Here is a 19,345-nt window from a genome sequence, read left to right on the forward strand (position 1 = left end):
CTCTGGAAGTGGAGGCTGGGCATGACCTGAGGCCAGGAGTTCCACCCCAGCCGGGGCAACGTAGTGAGACCCTCTCTGTGTAAAAAATGAAACAGGAAGGACAGCGCCCCACCCCTGATCCTTTGCAGAGACTCCTGAGGCCCCCGGAGGGCCAGGGCCGGGCCTTAGCTGGGAACTGGTTTTGCCTTGAGAGGCCCTTCCTGGCAGGGTTCCCTGCGAGCGCTTGGCAAGGCTGCTGGCGAGGCTGCGTCCTCCTGACCCTTCAATCTCAGCCCAATGTCACTTGCTCAGAAAAGCCATTTCCGACTCTGGGCTGGCCCCCGCCCCTCGCAAGCCGCCCCCGCACGGAGGGCAACACGGGGAGTGGACGATCTGTTCACTGGTGTTTCTCCCCCCACGCGCCCATCCGAGAGGGGCTGGGGACCCTGTTTTGTGGCACTGGGCGCCCAACCCACACCCCCTCATCACCCTGGCCTCAGTTTCCCCACAGGTCCACAGGGCCGGAAGGAAGGGGGCGGGTGCAGGGGGGCGCGGGGAGGGGAGGGGCGGCGCGCGCAGCGGGGTGGAGGGGCGCGGGGCGGGCCGCGGGCGCGCGGGGGCGGCGGCGCCACCTTAAGGCGGCTCAGCCCGCGGCTCCCGGCCGAGCCCCGCCGGAGGGAGGCGGACCCGCGCGGGGCCCGCCGCCCGCGCCGCCGCCGCCGCCGAAACCCGGCCGCTGCGCGCCCCGACCTTCTGCGCCGGCCGCCGCGGCTGCCCTCGCCGCGCCCCCACGCCCCGGCCGCCGCCCCCGCCCCGCGCGCCCCGCGCGCTCCGGCCCGGGGAGGGGCTCCCACGACCCCGTGCTTGGCGGGGGGCGCCAGGGACTCCCGGGTCGCCTGCCCCGCGCCGCCTCGCCCTCCTCCCTCTTTCTTCGGGCAGCCTCCCCCCCAACTTCAGCCTCCCCCACTCTTGCCGCCTCCATATCCTCAAGCTCCGGTGGCGCTGGGGGGCTTCTCGGATCGGCAGGATGTACCCCCAGGGAAGGCACCCGGTGAGTGGGGGGCTGCGGGGAGGGGGGTCCCCCCGGGGTCCGGGAACTCAGACCCTGACGTTCCCCCCCCAACCCTCTCCCCCAGACCCCGCTCCAGTCCGGCCAGCCATTCAAGTTCTCGATCTTGGAGATCTGCGACCGCATCAAAGAGGAATTCCAGTTTCTCCAGGCTCAGTACCACAGGTGAGGGGGCGCCCCAGGGCCCGCGGGAGTTCACCGGGGCGCCGGGCCTCCGGGGCGGGGGCGCGGGAAGGGCCTCCAGGTGGAAGCGCAGGTGCAGAGGGCTTTGGGGACAGGCAGAGCTGGGGCACTGGGAGCCCGGGAAGGGGCGGGAGGGACCGGGACGGGAGGTGGGGGGATGGGGAGATGAGCCCCTCACTTTGGAAGCCGGCCCACGCGCGGCGGTGGGAGCCCCTTGGCCTCTCTCTCCTTCCCAGCCTCAAGCTAGAATGTGAGAAGCTGGCCAGCGAGAAGACGGAAATGCAGAGACATTATGTGATGGTGAGGGCACTCAGGGTGCCAGGCGCCGGGAGACGCGGGGGAGACGCGGGCAGGGCTTTGAGTGTCGGTGGACTCCGGGGTAGGTCCCGGCCCCACTCCCAGCCTCGTCTTCCCAGTCTGTCCATTGGGCTGATTGGGATTTCACGCTCGCTTTCTCGGAGGGTCCTCTCAGCTCTGAGAACCGTGAGACAGGGATGACCCCTAGCCTGATTGGGCATCTCTGTGGGGCCAGGGCCTCTGGTCACTTCTCCCTGCCCCACCTCTCTGGGGAGAGTAGAGGGGGCCCTTCCAGGCAGAGAGCCCCTGGTTCCTCCTCTGGGACCCCATGGAGCTGGGGGGCTCTGCTGTCCTGCTGTGATCCCTGCAGGCTGGGGGGCTCTTGGAAGACCCTGGCATCACCTGTCTCCAGGAGGGCGCCCATTTCCACCGCAGACGTTCTCACTTGGTTTTTTCTTTGCAGTATTATGAGATGTCTTATGGACTCAACATTGAAATGCATAAGCAGGTAACTGGGTTGGGGTTAGGCGTGTTCAGGAGGGAGGGTGGGGAGTCTGGAAGCCACAGGAGGGACCCAGTGTGGGCAGCTGGGACCAGAGCACACCTAGGGAACAGGGGTCTCATCCCGAAATCCCTGCAGAGGTCACAGAGGGCCCATCTGGGACCAGGAGGACAGATTTCAGCCTCCTGAAAGGAAAACGAGTCTCAACTTCTGAAGACAATGTCTCGAAGTTGGAGCCGTCTAGCAGAGGCAGGCAGCGGGCAAGGGCCATCAGGCATCCCCATCAAGGAGGGCATGTGGCAGAGGCAGGGCAGCCAGGCCAGGGAGGCTGTGGAGGTGACTTCTGTTCCAGGAGGGGCTGGATGGCCACTCTTAGCGGTCCCTTTCAGCTCAGAGAGTCTGAAGTTTTGAGACGGACCACAGGTTCTGCTGCTGTTTTGAAGCTTCTGAGATTGATCTCTGGCCGCGTGTGGTGGCTCACGCCTGTAATCCAAGCAATTTGGAGGCCAAGGCGGGCAGATCACCTGAGGTCAGGAGTTCAAGACCAGCCTGACCAACATGGTGAAACCCCGTCTTTAAAAAAATAAGAGATTGATCTCCATGGAATTGGCTGGAAGGTTCCAAGATTGTTCTCCAGGCCATGAATTTGATGCTGTGATTCAGACTGTGACCCCACTATTCCAAGAGAGACCTCGAAACTTTGTGGCTGTCTTCACGGCTTTGAGATCGACCCCAGTGCCATGAGGTTCTGAGCCGCTTCCTAAGCTTCTTCGTGTGATCCATGGTTCTGAGATTGACCTCAAGATTCAGAGATAGAACTCAAGGTTCTGAGATTGACTTCAGATTTCTGAGATTGACCTCATGATTCCGAGATTGACCTCATGGTTCCGACCTCAAGGTCCTGAGATAGACCTCAAGATTCTGACATTGACCTGAAGGTTCTGAGATTGACTTCCGATTTCTGAGACTAATCTCAGGGTTCTGAGAGTGACCTCAAGGTCCTTAGACCTCAAGGTTCTGAGATTGACTGCAAGGTTCTGAGAGTGATCTGAAGGTCCTGAGACAGACCTCCAGGTTCTGAGATAGACCTCAGGGTTCTGAGATTGACCTCAGGGTTCTGAGACAGACCTCAAGATTCTGAGATTGACCTCAGGGTTCTGAAGTTGACTTCACATTTCTGAAATTGCCCTTGGGGTTCTGAGATAGATCTCAAGGGTCTGAGATTGTCCTATCTATGTGCAGATGTGTGTTAAAAGGTCCTAAGTCTGTTCCTGAACTTAGGATCTCCAGGTTCCAAGATAGACCCAAAGATTCTAAAATTGACTTCAGTGGTCCATTCTTCACCCTGAGATCCTGAGACTGACCAGTGGTTTCTAAAGGGATGGGAGGGGTCCCAAGCTTCTGAGCTTTGTGGGCTCTTAGATTCTAACAGGATATTAGATTCAATGAGTAGAGCTTTGTATTGGGACTTGCTGGTGGCTGGGAAGGAGAAGGGGGTGGGCTGGGAGTGTGGGGACCCTGGGGGTGCCCACCCTGGCATGCTTTCCTGAGTCTGGGGGGCTCTGGTCGGTTCTGATGTGCGCAGGGAGGGGGGCCTGTCTGCTGAAGCATGGCATGGTCCCATGGGTACACGAAACAGACGTTCTTATGGGGTGCCAGACACCCTGGGATCCCGGTTCCACTCTCCGGGTGGGAAGAGGAGACACAGACCCTGCCAGGCACACAGCACACCTGTAACTCAGGCAGAGGCAAAGCGCTAGGCCTTTGTATACCCGCCCCCTTCCCCACCCACACGCCCTCTCCCCCTACTTAGTTTCTCTGGGGCACCTGGGCCCAGACGCTCTCCAGATGAAACCCTTCCCTTGAGTGTGGAGCGCTGAGATCTCCACCTGCAGGCGTTCCCAGCGGGTAGATCAGCCCGGGGAAGCGGATGAGGCTTCCGGAGAGGGGCCTTGTCTGGGAGAGGCATGGGGCCAGCCAGGGCTGGAATCTGGGACTCCAGGCGGAGCCCCCTTCCCTTTGTTTCTGCTGACCCCAGAGCCTCCGAGTGTCTGTGTCTGAGGTGGGTGTCTGTGCGGCTGCCTCCTGCAAATCCCTGGCGGGTGTGCGTCTGGCGGGTGTGTGTCTGTGACTCCTAGGACCTCACTCAGCTTCAGCCCGGGTCTTCCCGGCTCCAGGCCACCCCGGGCCTCGCTCAGCTGAGCAAACAGCCTGGCGGGGCTCTGAATCCGGCCTGGCCCATGCCTAGCTGGCCCGAGTTCCCTCCGTGCACCTGCGGACGCCGCCTCCCTAACCCTTGAGCCTGGAGCCGGGTTGCAAGTGTCCACCCCGCTCCAAGCTTCCTCTCTTTCCCTCCTGCCAGGCGGAGATTGTAAAGCGCCTGAGTGGTATCTGCGCTCAGATTATCCCCTTCCTGACCCAGGAGGTGAGCGGGCCTGGGGTTGTGGGGAGAAGGGGAAGGAGGCTGGAAGAAGATGGGAGGGGGTCGGTCTGGGAGAGGACGCCCCGGGCGCTGATGGTGCGGTAATCTGCAGCTCAGACAGAGACCGTTTTTCACTGCCGGTCCCCAGCCCTGAGGCCAGACACCCCGCTTGGGCACGGGCTGCAGGGCTGGAGGGAGGTGTTGGCCGAGGGTGAGGACTGAGGACTTTTTTCCTCCTTGATTGGAAGCTAGGCTGAGACCTGACCCCCTGAAGCCCTGCAGGTTGGCTGCGCGGGGCTGAATCCTGGCTGTGTGGCCTCCAGGCGGGACACCTGCCTGTCTGGTTTTTGTTGTTATGTTGAGACAAAGCCTCAGTCTGTCACCCAGGCTGGAGTGCAGTGGGGCGGTCTTGGCTCACTGCAACCTCCACCTCTTGAGTTCCAGCAATTCTCCTGCCTCAGCCTCTCGAGTAGCTGGGACCACAGGTGTGTGCCACCGTGCCCGGCTAATTTTTGTATTTTTAGTAGAGATGGGGTTTCACCATGTTGGCCAGAATGGTCTTGAACTCCCGACCTCAAGTGATCCACCCTCCTCGGCCTCCCAAAGTGCTGGGATTACAGGTGTGAGCCACCGCACCTGGCTTGTTTTTTTTTTTTGTTTGTTTGTTTGAGATCAAGTCTTGCTCTGTAACCCAGCCTGGAGTGCAGTGGTGAGATCCTGGCTCACTGCAACATCCACCTCCTGAGTTCCCACAGTTCTCCTGCCTCAGCCTCCCCAGTAGCTGGGATTACAGGCATGCACCACCATGCCCGGTTAACTTTGTATTTTTGTTTTTTAAAGATGGGATTTCACCGTGATGGCCAGGCTGGTCTTGAACTCCTGACTTCAGGAGATCGACCCACCGCGGCCTCCCAGAGTGCTAGGATTACAGGTGTGAGCCACCGCGTCCGGCCAACTTTGTATTTTTAGTAGAGATGGGGTTTCACCATACTGGCCATACTGGTTTCGAACTCCTGACCTCAGGTGATCCACCAGCCTCGGCCTCCCAAAGTGCTGGAATTACAGGCGTGAGCCACCGTGCCTGGCTTCGATTAAATTAAAAAAAAAAATTTGCCAAGCATGGTGGTGTGTGCCTATAGCTCCAGCCAATGAGGAGGCTGAGGCAGGAGAATTGCTTGAATTGGGCACTGGGGAAGAGGTTGCACTGAGCGGAGATTCGAACCACTGTACTCCAGCCTGGGTGACAGAGCAAGACTCCATCTAAAAAAAAAAAAAAAAAAAATTTAGGTAAAGAACTGTTGAAAGGGATGTGTAAAGGCACACATTTTCAGAAATTACCAAACTGCAGCTCTAGGGCCAATTCTGGCCCTCCAGTTGTTTTTGTAAATAAAGCTTTATTGGCACACAGCCACGCCCACTCGTGCATACCATTTCCAGCAGCTTTCCCACTGCAGTAACAGAGTTTGGTAGTTGCAACAGAGACCTCTGATCTGCAGAAGGAAAATATTTTCACTCTGGCCCTTTCTAGAAAGTCTTCCACCCCATTCTACACATACCCACACCCAGGTGCACCACCATGGTAGCTCTGTATCAGCATCCTGATACCTCCTTGGTGGGGGCAGCCCAGATGCCTGTCCTCAGGAGTGCATATACGCCAGCTGCCTCACAGTGCCTACAGTGGGGTATGCTACTGTTCCGCTGTCCCACACCGGAGTCACCAGCCCCGTGTGGTTGTTTTCACTTAGGTTAACTAGTAATATTTAAATCTACTAACTTATTTTTTGCCTTAAATTTTTTTTTTTTTTTTTTTTTTTTTTGAGACGGAGTTTTGCTCTTTTTGCCCAGGCTGGAGTGCAATGGTGCGATCTCGGCTCACTGCAACCTCCACCTCCTGGGTTCAGGCAATTCTCCTGCCTCAGCCTCCTGAGTAGCTGGGATTACAGGCACACACCACCATGCCCAGTTAATTTTTAGTATTTTTTTTTTTTTTTTTTTTTTTTGAGACGGGGTTTTGCTCTTGTTACCCAGGCTGGAGTGCAATGGCACGATCTCGGCTCACCAAAACCTCCGCCTCCTGGGTTCAGGCAATTCTCCTGCCTCAGCCTCCTGAGTAGCTGGGATTACAGGCACACACCACCATGCCCAGCTAATTTTTAGTATTTTTTTTTTTTTTTTTTTTTTTTGAGACGGGGTTTTGCTCTTGTTACCCAGGCTGGAGTGCAATGGCACGATCTCGGCTCACCAAAACCTCCGCCTCCTGGGTTCAGGCAATTCTCCTGCCTCAGCCTCCTGAGTAGCTGGGATTACAGGCACGCGCCACCATGTCCAGCTAATTTTTTGTATTTTTAGTAGAGACGGGGTTTCACCATGTTGACCAGGATGGTCTCGATCTCTTGACCTCGTGATCCACCCGCCTCGGCCTCCCAAAGTGCTGGGATTACAGGCTTGAGCCACCGCGCCCGGCCAATTTTTAGTATTTTTAGTAGAGACGGGGTTTCACCATGTTGACCAGGATGGTTTCGATCTCTTGACCTCGTGATCCACCTGCCTCGGCCTCCCAAAGTGCTGGGATTACAGGCTTGAGCCACCGCGCCCGGCCAAATTTTTTTTTTTTTTTTTTTTTTTTTTTTAGACGGAGTTTCGCTCTTGTTACCCATGCTGGAGTGCAATGGCGCAGTCTCGGCTCACTGCAACCTCCGCCTCCTGGGTTCAGGTAATTCTCCTGCCTCAGCCTCCTGAGTAGCTGGGATTACAGGCACGAGCCATCATGCCCAGCTAATTTTTAGTATTTTTAGTAGAGACGGGGTTTCACCATATTGACCAGGATGGTCTCGATCTCTTGACTTCGTGATCCACCCACCTCAGCTTCCCAAAGTGCTGAGATTACAGGCTTGAGCCACTGCGCCCGGGTTTTTTTTTTTGTTTTGTTTTGTTTTTTACAAAAATTAGCAAGGCAGCGTGGCAGGTGCCTGTAATCACAGCTACTTGGGAGGCTGAGACAGGAGAATTACTTCAACCATGGTTGTGGAGGTTAGAGTGAGCTGAAATCGTGCTGCTGCACTCCAGCCTGGGGACAGAGTGAGACTCCAGCTTAAGGGAAAAAAAAACTTTATATATGTATATGTATATATATATGTGTGTGTGTATATATATATATATATTTATGGAGAGAGAGAGAGAGAGAGAGAGAGAGAGAGAGAGAGAGAGAGAGAGACAGACACCACACACACACGGGGATCTTACCATGTTGCCCATTCTGGTCTCAAACTCCTGGACTCATGCAGTCCTCCCACTTTGGGGTCCTAAAGTACTGGGATTAAAGGCATGAGCCACCTCACGTGGCCTTAAATCTTTTAAATTAGGCCGGGAACGGTGGCTCAAGCCTGTCATCCCAGCACTTTGGGAGGCTGAGGCGGGTGGATCACGAGGTCAAGAGAGCGAGACCATCCTGGTCAACGAGGTGAAATCCCGTCTCTACTAAAAATACTAAAAAAAAATTAGCTGGGCATGGTGGCGCGTGCCTGTAATCCCAGCCACTCAGGAGGCTGAGGCAGGAGAATTGCCTGAACCCAGGAGGCGGAGGTTGCGGTGAGCCGAGATCGCGCCATTGCACTCCAGCCTGGGTAACAAGAGGGAAAGTCTGTCTCAAAAAAAAAAAAAAAAAAATCTATTAAATTAATTTTATATATGGCTTCTCTGTGGAACAGCAAAGATAGAACATTTTCATTTTTTTTCTTTTCTTTTTTTTTTTTTTTTTTGAGATAGAATCTCGCTCTGTTTCCCAGGCTGGAGTGCAGGGGCGCAATCTTGGCTCACCGCAACCTCTGCTTCCCAGGTTCAACTGATTCTCATGTGTCAGCCTCCGGAGTAGCTGGGATTACAGGCACCTGGTGCCACGCCCAGCTAATTTTTTTTTTTTTTTTTTTTTTTTAGTAGAGATGGGGTTTCACCATGTTGGCCAGGCTGGTCTCGAACTCCTGACCTTAAGTGATTCACCCGCCTTAGTCTCCCGAAGTGCTGGGACTACAGGCGTGAGCCACGGCGCCCGGCCCAGATAGAACATTTTCTCACGGCAGAGCCCTGCAGCTCTCAAAGCTGAACACGCTGCCACCACCCACCACATCAGGGATGGAGCTTAAAATGTTAACGTGGAGAGAGGCCAGACGCCAAAGAGAACACAGAGAATGAACCCACAACGATGTTCAAAATGGACAAATCCAAGCAGGTTTAGGAAGGCCGTCGTGGGAGGCAGAATTATACAGACAAACAAAGAAATGATTGTCATGAAGGTGGAGAAAGGGGGACGGGAGGGTGTTGTGATGGCAGGGAGTGGAGGGGGCCCCTGGAGTCTGGTATTTGCTGTTCCTTAGCTTAGGAGGAGGGTCCATGGTGCTGATTTATCACAGTGGTTTTCTCTTGGGGGCAGTTTTACCACCAGGAGACATCTGTGTTTGTCACAACCGGGGGGTACCCCTGGCGTCGAGTGAGTGGAGGTCAGGGACACTGCTCAGCCCCCTGCAGTGCAGGGGACAACATCGCCCCAGAGAACCATCCATCCGCAAATGTCTTCAGTGCCCAGAAGGAGAGACTGATTTGTAATTATTTGTTTTTTTTTTTTTTCTTAAATAAAGATGGGGTTTCACCATGATGGTCAGGCTGATTTTGAACTCCTGACCTCAGGTGATCCACCCACCTTGGCCTCCCAAAGTGTTAGGATTACTGGCGTGAGCCACAGTGCCTGGCCTCTTTTTTTTTTTTTTTTTGAGACGGAGTTTCGCTCTTGTTACCCAGGCTGGAGTGCAATGGCGCGATCTCAGCTCACTGCAACCTCCGCCTCCTGGGTTCAGGCAATTCTCCTGCCTCAGCCTCCTGAGTAGCTGGGATTACAGGCACGTGCCGCCATGCCCAGCTAAGTTTTTGTATTTTTAGTAGAAACGGGGTTTCACCTCGTTGACCAGGATGGTCTCGACCTCTTGACCTCGTGATCCACCCGCCTCGGCCTCCCAAAGTGCTGGGATTACAGGCTTGAGTCACCGTGCCTGGCTCTTTTTTTTTTTTTTTTTTTTTGAATGGAGTCTTGCTGTGTCACCCAGGCCGGAGTGCAGTGGTGCAGTCTTGGCTCACCGCAACCTCCACCTCCTGGGTTCAGGCAATTCTCCTGCCTCAGCCTCCCGAGTAGCTGGGACTACAGGCACGCACCACCACACTGGGCTCATTTTTGTATTTTTAGTAGCGATGGGGTTTCACCATGTTGGCCAGGCTAGTCTCGAGCTCCTGACCTCGTGATCCGCCCGTCCTGGGCTTCCGAAGTGCTGGGATTACAGGCTGAGCCACCACGCCCAGCCTCATTTATAATTATTATAACTGCACTTAGGTTTCATTTCATTTCTCTGTGTGCTTGTTTATTTCAAAATTCTGAAAGGAAAGAGAGAGAACGGGGTGGGGGGGGCGGGGAAAATAAAAGTTCAAAAGGAAAGGGAGAGAGTGAGGGAGGAAAAATAGGAAAGAGAAAAGTGACTCAAACCTGTAATCCCAGCAGTTTGGAGGCCGGGTGGGCAAATCACGAGATCAGGAGTTCGAGGCCAGCCTGGCCTCGTGGTGAACTCTTCGTCTCTAATAAAAAAGACAAAAATTTAACCGGGCGTGGTGGCATGCGCCTGTAGTCCCAGCTACTCGGGAGACTGAGGCAGGAGGATTGCTTGAACCTGGGAGGTGGAGGCTGTAGTGAGCTGAGATTACGCCACTGCACTCCAGCCTGGGTGATGGAGAGAGACTCCGCCTTAAAAAAAGAAAGAAGAAAAATGGGAAGTGCTGGGGCAAAGATGAGAGGGTGGTGGGGAGAGGTCAGGGCTCCGAAGGGCGCAGCTAGGGTGACCAGGGGCTCAGTGTGCCCTCTTCCTGGTCCCCCCCGACCCCGTCCCCAGCATCAGCAGCAGGTACTCCAGGCTGTAGAGCGTGCCAAGCAGGTCACCGTGGGGGAGCTGAACAGCCTCATCGGGGTGAGTCTCTGCAGCCTCTGCCCTGCCATGGGGAGATACCCACCCCCAGGTCCCTGGCACCCCCCCAGGAGGTGTTAAAGCTGAGGGTGGTGGGTGGGCCTGGGCTCCGGCCATCGTGGGATCCCCAGGGGCACACACTGTACTTAGTTCCCGTCCCAGTGTCCACCTCTTGGGCAAGGGACCACAGGGTCCCCGCCTCCCCCCGCCCCCCGCCCCAGCCCATTCTCTCTCCTTTCCAGCAGCAGCAGCTCCAGCCGCTGTCCCACCACGCCCCTCCCGTGCCCCTCACCCCCCGCCCAGCCGGGCTGGTGGGCAGCAGTGCCACGGGGTTGCTCGCCCTGTCCGGAGCCCTGGCTGCCCAGGCTCAGCTGGCTGCGGCTGTCAAGGACGATCGTGTGGGCGCGGAGGCCGAGGGGTCCAGAGGTGAGTGGGTCACGCAGCGTGTGGCCTTGGCGGGGTGGGGAGCTGGGGAGGAGGACGGGCAGGCCGGGTGCCAAACACATCAGCGTGAGGGGGTGAGGTGGCTCACGCCTGTCATCCCAGCACTGTGGGAGGCCGAGGCAGGAGGATCACTTGAGCCCAGCAGTTCATGACGAGCCTGGGCAACACAGTGAGACCCCATCTCTACAAAAAATGTAAAAATGAGCTGTGTGTGATGTTGCACACCTGTATTCCCAAATACTCGGGAGGCTGAGGTGAGAGGATTGTTTGAGCCCGGGAGGTTGAGGCTGCAGTGAGCTGTGATGGGGCCACTGTACTCCAGCCTGGGCAACAGAACAAGATCCCATCTCTTTTTTTTCCTTTTTAATTTTTTTATTATACTTTAAGTTTTGGGGTATGTGTGCCCAACGTGCAGGTTTGTTACATAGGCACACACGTATCATGGTGGTTTGCTGCATCCATCACCCCGTCATCTGCATTAGGTATTTCTCCTAATGCGCTCCCTCCCCTTGCCTCCCTCCCCCTGACAGGCCCCGGTGTGTGATGCTCCCCTCCCTGCGTCCACGTGTTCTCATTGTTCAACTCCCACTTAGGAGTGAGAACATGCGGTGTGTGGTTTTCTGTTCCTGTGTTAGTTTGCCGAGAGTGGTGGTTTCCATCTTCATCCGTGTCCCTGCAAAGGACGTGAACTCATCCTTTTTTATGGCTGCATAGTCTTCCACAGTGTCTGTGTGCCACATTTTCTTTATCCAGTCTGTCATTGATGAGCTTTGGGGTTGGTCCCAAGTCTTTGCTATTGTGAACAGTGCTGCAGTAAACATAGGCATGCATGTGTCTTTATAATAAAATGATTTGTAGTCCTTAGGGCTTGCGGGGCCACGTGGTGTTTCGAGTTTTAGATCCTTGAGAAATCACCACACTGTCTTCCGTAATGGTTGAACTGACACTCCCACCAACAGGGTAAAAGCGTTCCTGTTTCTCCACATCCTCTCCAGCGTCTGTTGTCTAGGACCCCATCTCTTAAAGTTTGAGAGGAATAATGAGAATGGCTGCAAAGCCCTGGGTTCAACTTTACCCCTGATGGGCTGTGTGTCTCGGGGAAGTCACTACCCCTCTCTGGGCCTTGATCGAAGTGCAGGGGAGGGATAATCCGACGCTTGGAAGGGTGCTGGAAGTATAGGGAGACTCCGAGCGGGGCGGGAGGAGGGGCTGTGTAAACTGGACGGCTGGACTCTGGCACCATGGACACAAATGCCTCATTCTTTCTCCCTCTCTCTCTCTTTCATTCCCCATCCGCCAGTGGAGAGAGCCCCGAGCAGGGTGAGTGAGTGGCACCCCCGACTCCCTTTGTATTCTTGGGGGACCGACACTGGTTCTGAGCTGATGGGGGCATCAGAATGAGACCTCGCCTGGGTGTGGTGGCTCACGCCTGTGATCCCAGTGCTTTGGTAGGGAGAGGTGGGAGAATCATTTGGGGCCAGAAGTTTGAGACCAGCCTGAGCAATGTGACCAAACTTCAGCTCTACAGAAAAACACTAAAATGTAGCTGGCTGTGGTGGTCCATGGCTGTGGTTTCAGCTACTCGGGAGGCTGAGGTGGGAGGATCACTTGAGCACAGAAGGCCGCAGGGAGCTGAGATCCGGCCACTGCACTCCAGCCTGGGTGACAGAGCGAGAACCCGTCTCAAAAAAAAAAAAAAAAAAAAAAATCCAGCCGGATGTGGTGTCTCACGCCTGTGATCCCAGCACTTTGGGAGGCCGAGGAGGGTGGATCACCTGAGGTCAGGAGTTCAAGACCAGCCTGACCAACATGGAGAAACCTCCGTCTCTACTAAAAAATACAAAAAAAATTAGCCAGACGGGGTGGCAGGTGCCTGTAATCCCAGCTACTCGGGAGGCTGAGGCAGGAGAATCACTTGAACCCGGGAGGCGGAGGTTACAGTGAGCTGAGATTGCGACACCGCATTCCAGCCTGGGTGACAGAGCGAGACTCCGTCTCAGAGAAAACAAAACCTTAGCACTGAGTCAGCCCTTGGAAGCTCCCATTTCCCAGATGGGAAGCTTGAGGTGCAGACCCTAATAACAGTGGGGAACCCTCAGTCGTGGCTGGTTCATAGTGCAATCTAGGAGCGCAGGGCCCTGACCCTTTCTCCCCGTGGCCCCCTGTCTCTTCGCAGAGTGCGTCTCCCTCGCCCCCCGAGAGTCTGGTGGAGGAGGAGCGACCCAGTGCCCCCGGTGGTGGTGGGAAGCAGAGAGCCGATGAGAAGGAGCTGTCAGGACCTTATGTGAGTAGGAGCAGGTTCAGGACTGGGGTGGGCACGCATGACCCAGGCCAGCTGGAGCCCTTGGAACCTTCCAGAGCCCAGCTCTGCCATGATTCTCTCACTCTAGAGCCTTCCATAGCTCCCTACTACTCAGAGTACTGGCCAATCAGAAGCGATCCTATAGTGCAACGCTTTACTCCAGTTTCTTGACGTCTCTGCAGCTTCTGGCCCGTACAGCGGTTTTCCCGCCCTGTTTTTTCTAGTCCAGTGTTTTCTCTCCCTAGAACACCCTTGTTTCAGAAACCAGTTTTTCCATCAAGACACAAAGTGCTCCCTCCTACGGGAAGCCTTCTCTGACCACCTCCTAGAGGCTGGGACCTCTTCTCTTTGCCAGACAGCTGCACATCTGTCGTTTCGAAGTCTAGTGTCCCCAGGGCCAGGCCAAATCTGGGGAATGGGGCTGTGGCCAGCTGGGGAGCATTTGTCCCACCTACGGGAGCAGGTGCAGTCTGGTCTCAGGAGGCTGGCGGGCTCAGTGCGGGCCCATAGTGCTGTTTCTCAGAGAAGCCTTTCTTTTTGGCGGTGAACTGATTGATTGATTGATTGACTGAGGCAGAGTCTTGTTCTGTTGCCTCGTCTGGAGTGCAATGGCATGATCTCGGCTCACCGCAGCCTCCGCCTCCTGGGTTCAAGCAATTCTCCTGCCTCAGCCTCCCGAGTAGCTGGGATTACAGGCACGCACCACCATGCCCAGCTAATTTTTGTATTTTTAGTAGAGACGGGGTTTCACCATGTTGACCAGGATGGTCTCGATCTCTTGACCTCGTGATCTGCCTGCCTCAGCCTCCCAAAGTGATGGGATTACAGGCGTGAGCCACCGCGCCTGGCCTAATTTTTGTATTTTTAGTGGAGATGAGGTTTCACTGTGTTGGCCAGGCTGGTCTCAAACTCCTGACCTCAGGTGATCCACCCACCTTGGCCTCCCAGTGTGCTGGGATCACAGGCGTGAGCCACTGCGCCTGGATGCAACTAATTTTCATTTAAAGAAGAAAACCGGGTATGGGAAGGGAGTCTAGAAGAACCCACCCACTGGGCGGATTTTGTCTTCCAAGCTACAGCCTTTTTTTCTTCCTTTGGTTTCCAGCCCAACATGTCAGCGGCACCCTGTCCTACCCCACCCCCTGCCGTGGTACCCAGGATAGTGTTTTCTACATCGGTGAATGGAACTGGGGCTTGGTCTTTCTTCCAAGGCAATGGGGAGCCATAGAGGGTTGCAGAGCAGCTGGGCGCGGTGGCTCATGCCTGTAATCCCAGCACTTTGGGAGGCCGAGGCGGGTGGGTCATGAGGTCAAGAGATCGAGACCGTCTTGGTCAACATGGTGAAACCCCGTATCTACTAAAAATACAAAAAATCAGCTGGGCATGGTGGCGCATGCCTGTAATCCCAGCTACTTAGGAGGCTGAGGCAGGAGAATTGCCTGAGCCCAGGAGGCGGAGGTTGTGGTGAGCCGAGATCGCGCCATTGCACTCCAGCCTGGGTAACAAGAGCGAAACTCCGTCTCAAAAAAAAAAAAAAGGTTGCAGAGCAGAGGCAGGGATAGGTCTCAGGAAAATCTGTCTGGGGTCAGCTTGGAAGGTTGCCTGGAGGGGGAAGGCTGGAGGCCAGGAGCCCATGGAAGGGACTGGGAGGAGATGAGGTCTCTCTTAGGGCTGTGAGGGAGTGGTTGGAGGTCAGCAGAGAGATCAGTGAGACCCACATGCTGAGAAGCTTTGTGGGTCGAGATTGAGGAAGGAGATAAGGATGATTCTGGTCTCTGGCTCTCCCCCCATTATACAGCGGGGTAAACTGAGGCCTGAGACGGCTGGGAGTCACACAGGGCACTCGTGCAGTCTCTATCCTTCAAAGTCCTTCCCCACGACGTGTCCACCTGCTCCCTACACCCACGTCCTTCCCAGATCCCGGATCTGGGCACATGTGGCCTTCCCTCCTGCTCTGAGCAAACGGCACAGTGGCCTGAGAATCCCAGTGGTGCCCTGGGCTACCTCCCCCAGCTCCTGGGGAGCAGATAGGGGTCTCGGGGGCAGGGGCCTGACCGCAATCATTTGGGGCCAGGAGTTTGAGACCAGCCTGAGCAACATGGCAAAACCTCGTCTCTACAGGAAAATACAAAAATGTAGCTGGGTGTGGTGGTCCATGGCTGTGGTTTCAGCGACTCGGGAGGCTGAGGTGGGAGGATCACTTGAGCACAGAAGGCCGCAGGGAGCTGAGATCTTGACACCGCACTCCAGTACGGGTGACAGAGTGAGACCCTGTCTCAAAGAAAAAAAAAAAAACAAAAAACAAGTCTAGCCAGGTGCAGTGGCTCACGCTTGTCATCCCAGCACTTTGGGAGGCCCTGGTGGGCGGATCACCTGAGGTCAGGAGTTCAAGACCGGCCTGACCAACATGGAGAAACCTCATCTCTCCTAAAAATACAAAATTAGCTGGGCCTGGTGGCGGACACCTGTAATCCCAGCTACTGGGGAGGCTGAGGCAGGAGAATCGCTTGAACCCGGGAGGCGGAGGTTGCGGTGAGCCGAGATCGCGCCGCTGCACCCCGGCCGGGGCGACAGGCTGGTCACCCACAAGGATCTCTGTTCCCCCATCTCCCCCGCCAGGAGAGTGATGAGGACAAGAGTGATTACAACCTGGTGGTGGATGAGGTGAGTGCCAGCGGTCCGGCCTCTCCCCACATGCTGGGCACGGAGGAAGCATGGGTTATCTGGAACGGGAGGACGCAGAGGTAGTGAGGATCCTGGTTCCCCTCTCCGTGGGGTGGCTGGGATGGGGACGGCGTGGGGCCAGGAAGAGCCGGGGACTCTGGGACACCTCTGGCCAGCCTCCTCTCCATTGCACAGGGTGTGGCTTCAAGCCCTGGCTCACTGAGTGGTTTGGGGGGAGTGACACCCCCTTCCCTGGCCTCACTTTTCTCATCCGTTCAATGAGGAAATAAAACCAGGCTGAACGTGGTGGCTCACACCTGTAATCCCAGTATTTGGGGAGGCTGAGGCAGGCGGATCACCTGAGGTCAGATATTTGAGACCAGCATGTCCAACGTGGAGAAACCCCGCCTCTCCAAGAAATACAAAATTAGCCTGGTGTGGTGGCGGATGCCTGTAATTCCAGCTGCTCGGGAGGCTGAGGCAGGAGAATCACTTTAACTGGGGAGGCGGAGGTCACGGTGAGCTGGGATCGTGTCACTGCCCTCCAGCCTGGGCAAGCAGAGCAGAAGTCCGCGTCTCAAAAAGAAATAAAAGAAAACCAAGTTCTTATATAGCCCTTGCTATGGGTGCTTATGGAGTAAGACACATCATTAAACCCATTTTACAGGCCAGGTGTGGTGACTCACACCTGTAATCCCAGTACTTTGGGAGGCTGAGGCAGATGGATCACTTCAGATCAGGAGTCTGAAACCAGCCTGACCAACATGGTGAAACCCTGTCTCTACTAAAAATACAAAAAATGAGCTGGGTGTGCTCGCTTGAACCCAAGAGGCGGAGGTTGCAGTGAGCCACTGTACTCCAGCCTGGGTGACACAGCAAGACTTAAAAAAAAATGCATTTTACAGATGAGTAAACTGAGGCAACAGAGGGTTTCATAATCTTTCCATAGTAGGTCATGAGTACCCAGTCTGGAAGGTGGAGTGGGGGAGTTGGGAGGAGGATAGAGAGGGGACTCTTCTTCCCCTCTCATTTCAACTCCACTCAATGTCACCTCCTCGAACCCAGGACCAACCCTCAGAGCCCCCCAGCCCGGCTACCACCCCCTGTGGAAAGGCACCCATCTGTGTTCCTGCCCATCGGGACCTGGTGGATAGTCCAGCCTCCTTGGCCTCAAGTCTCGGCTCACCGCTCCCCAGAGCCAAGGAGCTCATCCTGGTAAGGCAGAGGGGAGGGCCTTGAAACTCACTTTATTCATCCTGAGGGCCTTGAAACAGACACTATCTCATGACACAGAGAGCAATGATGAGAAATCAGCTGGGCTGGGGTTGTCTACCCTCTCCTTGTGTGTGTGTGTGTTTTTTTTTTAAACCTGCTTGGACTGACTTTCTTGAACCTGGTAAGTATTAAAAGGCAACTTTGTAAAGAAGCTTTGTAGGTATCTTTTAAAAGGCAGTTCACCACCTTACATGGACAGCAGGTCTCTCTCTGGCAATTGATAGGGAATCCTATGGAAATAAACACAGTGAAAGCCCAGCCATAGAATGGGCAGCTAGCTAGGCTGGACCCAGGCCTGTGTGTGCTTCGGCCTTCTAGAGGTGCTTAGAGATGCCCCGGCCCCAAGCCGAGATGCTGTCCCTGGAAGGAAAGATAATTAATATAGAAACAACTCTCCAGTCGGATCTCCTGGAGTTTAATGCCAGGCACGTGAGCCATCTAAAAGCACCCCGAGGGCATTCGAAATTCAGCTCCTTTTGCAGCTACCCTAACCCCAAATCTTCGCCAGATCCCCCTCCCCCGCTCTTACCAGGGGAGAGTATGTCGGTTTCCAGGCCTCCCCTCCCGGTTTCGAGGCCTCCCCGCCTGGCAGGTTACCATGGCAACCACTGGAAGCTGGGGCTCCCATTCCATCTTAAGTGCCCTCCTCCCACTGCGGGGAAAACCTCACAAGGGGATGGGGCAGCTCCGTTGTATTGGAGAAGCCACAGTTGTCCCCTCCAGTCTTTTGCGGGTGCCGGAGCTGTGCGACTGTCACGGTTTGTGCGATGGTGTCGTGGGAAGCAGAGACACAAGGATGGGAAGTTTCTTGGAAGGCAGGGGAGGTGATGACATGAGGCGAGATAACAGAGCCTGCTGTAGACACGGGTCCAGCTGCTGCTTTCATCAGAGCTTCCCTTGGGGAGGGACAGCTCTGGGTGACACCTCCCTCTGGGTGACACCTCCCTCTTGGCGGGGAATAAGGAGGACTGTGCTGCGTACTGGGAGCTCTTCCTTCACCTGGGAATGTGCCGCTGTGGGGTCTGCCTCTGTGGGAGCCCCTCCCGGAGTTTCTAATTCCCTTCAAGAATCTCAACAGGGGCTGGGGGCGGTGGTTCATGCCTGTTACCCCAGCGCTTTGAGAGGCCAAGGCAGGAGCGAGATTTGTGAGACCAGCCTGGGCAACATAGCGAGACCTTGTCTCTATGAAGAATTTAAAAAGTTGGCTGGGCGCCTGTAGTGCCAGCTACTTGGGAGGCTGAGTCAGGAGGATCGCTTGAGCGAGGGAGGTCGAGGCTGCAGTGAGCTGTGATCATGACAGCAAGACTTTTGAGAGCAAGACTCTGTCTTAAAAAAAAATCTCGGAGCCGGGCGCGGTGGCTCAAGCCTGTAATCCCAGCACTTTGGGAGGCCGAGGCGGGTGGATCACGAGGTCAAGAGATCGAGACCATCCTGGTCAACATGGTGAAACCCCGTCTCTACTAAAAATACAAAAAAATTAGCTGGGCATGGCGGCGCGTGCCTGTAATCCCAGCTACTCAGGAGGCTGAGGCAGGAGAATTGCCTGAACCCAGGAGGCGGAGGTTGCGGTGAGCCGAGATCGCGCCATTGCACTCCAGCCTGGGTAACAAGAGCGAAACTCCGTCTCAAAAAAAAAAAAAAATTAAAAATAAATCTCGGCTGAGCGCGGTGGCTCACACCTGTAATCCCAGCACTTTGGGAGGCCGAGGCAGGTGGGTCACGAGGTCAAGAGATCGAGACCATCCTGGTCAACATGGTGAAACCCCGTCTCTACTAAAAATACAAAAAATTAGCTGGGCGTGGTGGCGCGTGCCTGTAATCCCAGCTACTCAGGAGGCTGAGGCAGGAGAATTGCCTGAACCCAGGAGGCGGAGGTTGCGGTGAGCCGAGGTTGCGCCATTGCACTCCAGCCTGGGTAACGAGCGAAACTCTGTCTCAAAAAAAAAAAAAAATCTCGGCCAGCCATGGTGGCTCACGCCTGTAATCCCAGCACTGTGGGAGGCTGAGGCGGGCGGATTACGAGGTCAGGAGATGGTGACCATGGTGAAACCCCGTCTCTACTAAAAAATATAAAAATTAGCTGGGTGTGGTGGTGCGTGCCTGTGGTCCCAGCTACCTGGGAGGCTGAGGCAGGAGAATTGCTCCAACCCTGAAGGCGGTAGTTGCAGTGAGCCAAGATCATGCCACTGCATTCCAGCCTGGCACCTGGCAA

General features: G+C 55.4%; 1 protein-coding gene across 6 annotated transcripts in view; it reads left to right on the forward strand.

Annotated features, from left to right (window-relative positions):
* The first annotated feature begins 639 nt into the window (after nucleotides 1-639).
* The window catches only part of TLE2 (TLE family member 2, transcriptional corepressor), a 34,300-nt gene continuing 15,594 nt past the window's right edge, over nucleotides 640-19,345 (forward strand). The window contains exons 1-11 of one of the 6 annotated variants that reach the window (XM_039465689.2): nucleotides 640-1,030; nucleotides 1,116-1,213; nucleotides 1,468-1,531; nucleotides 1,992-2,036; nucleotides 4,393-4,455; nucleotides 10,377-10,451; nucleotides 10,691-10,874; nucleotides 12,193-12,212; nucleotides 13,069-13,176; nucleotides 15,814-15,858; nucleotides 16,924-17,073. In XM_039465689.2, the coding sequence (XP_039321623.1) occupies nucleotides 1,007-1,030; nucleotides 1,116-1,213; nucleotides 1,468-1,531; nucleotides 1,992-2,036; nucleotides 4,393-4,455; nucleotides 10,377-10,451; nucleotides 10,691-10,874; nucleotides 12,193-12,212; nucleotides 13,069-13,176; nucleotides 15,814-15,858; nucleotides 16,924-17,073 (876 nt within the window). In that variant the 5' untranslated portion in view covers nucleotides 640-1,006. Of the gene's footprint in view, nucleotides 1,031-1,115; nucleotides 1,214-1,467; nucleotides 1,532-1,991; nucleotides 2,037-4,392; nucleotides 4,456-8,189; nucleotides 8,742-10,376; nucleotides 10,452-10,690; nucleotides 10,875-12,192; nucleotides 12,213-13,068; nucleotides 13,177-15,813; nucleotides 15,859-16,923; nucleotides 17,074-19,345 lie in introns of those variants that run through there. The other 5 variants (XM_039465690.2, XM_074384816.1, XM_074384817.1 and 2 more) reach the window with 5 other exon arrangements.

The sequence above is a fragment of the Saimiri boliviensis genome, chromosome 14 (genome assembly GCF_048565385.1).
Source record: "Saimiri boliviensis isolate mSaiBol1 chromosome 14, mSaiBol1.pri, whole genome shotgun sequence".
NCBI classification, from domain to species: Eukaryota; Metazoa; Chordata; class Mammalia; order Primates; family Cebidae; genus Saimiri; species Saimiri boliviensis.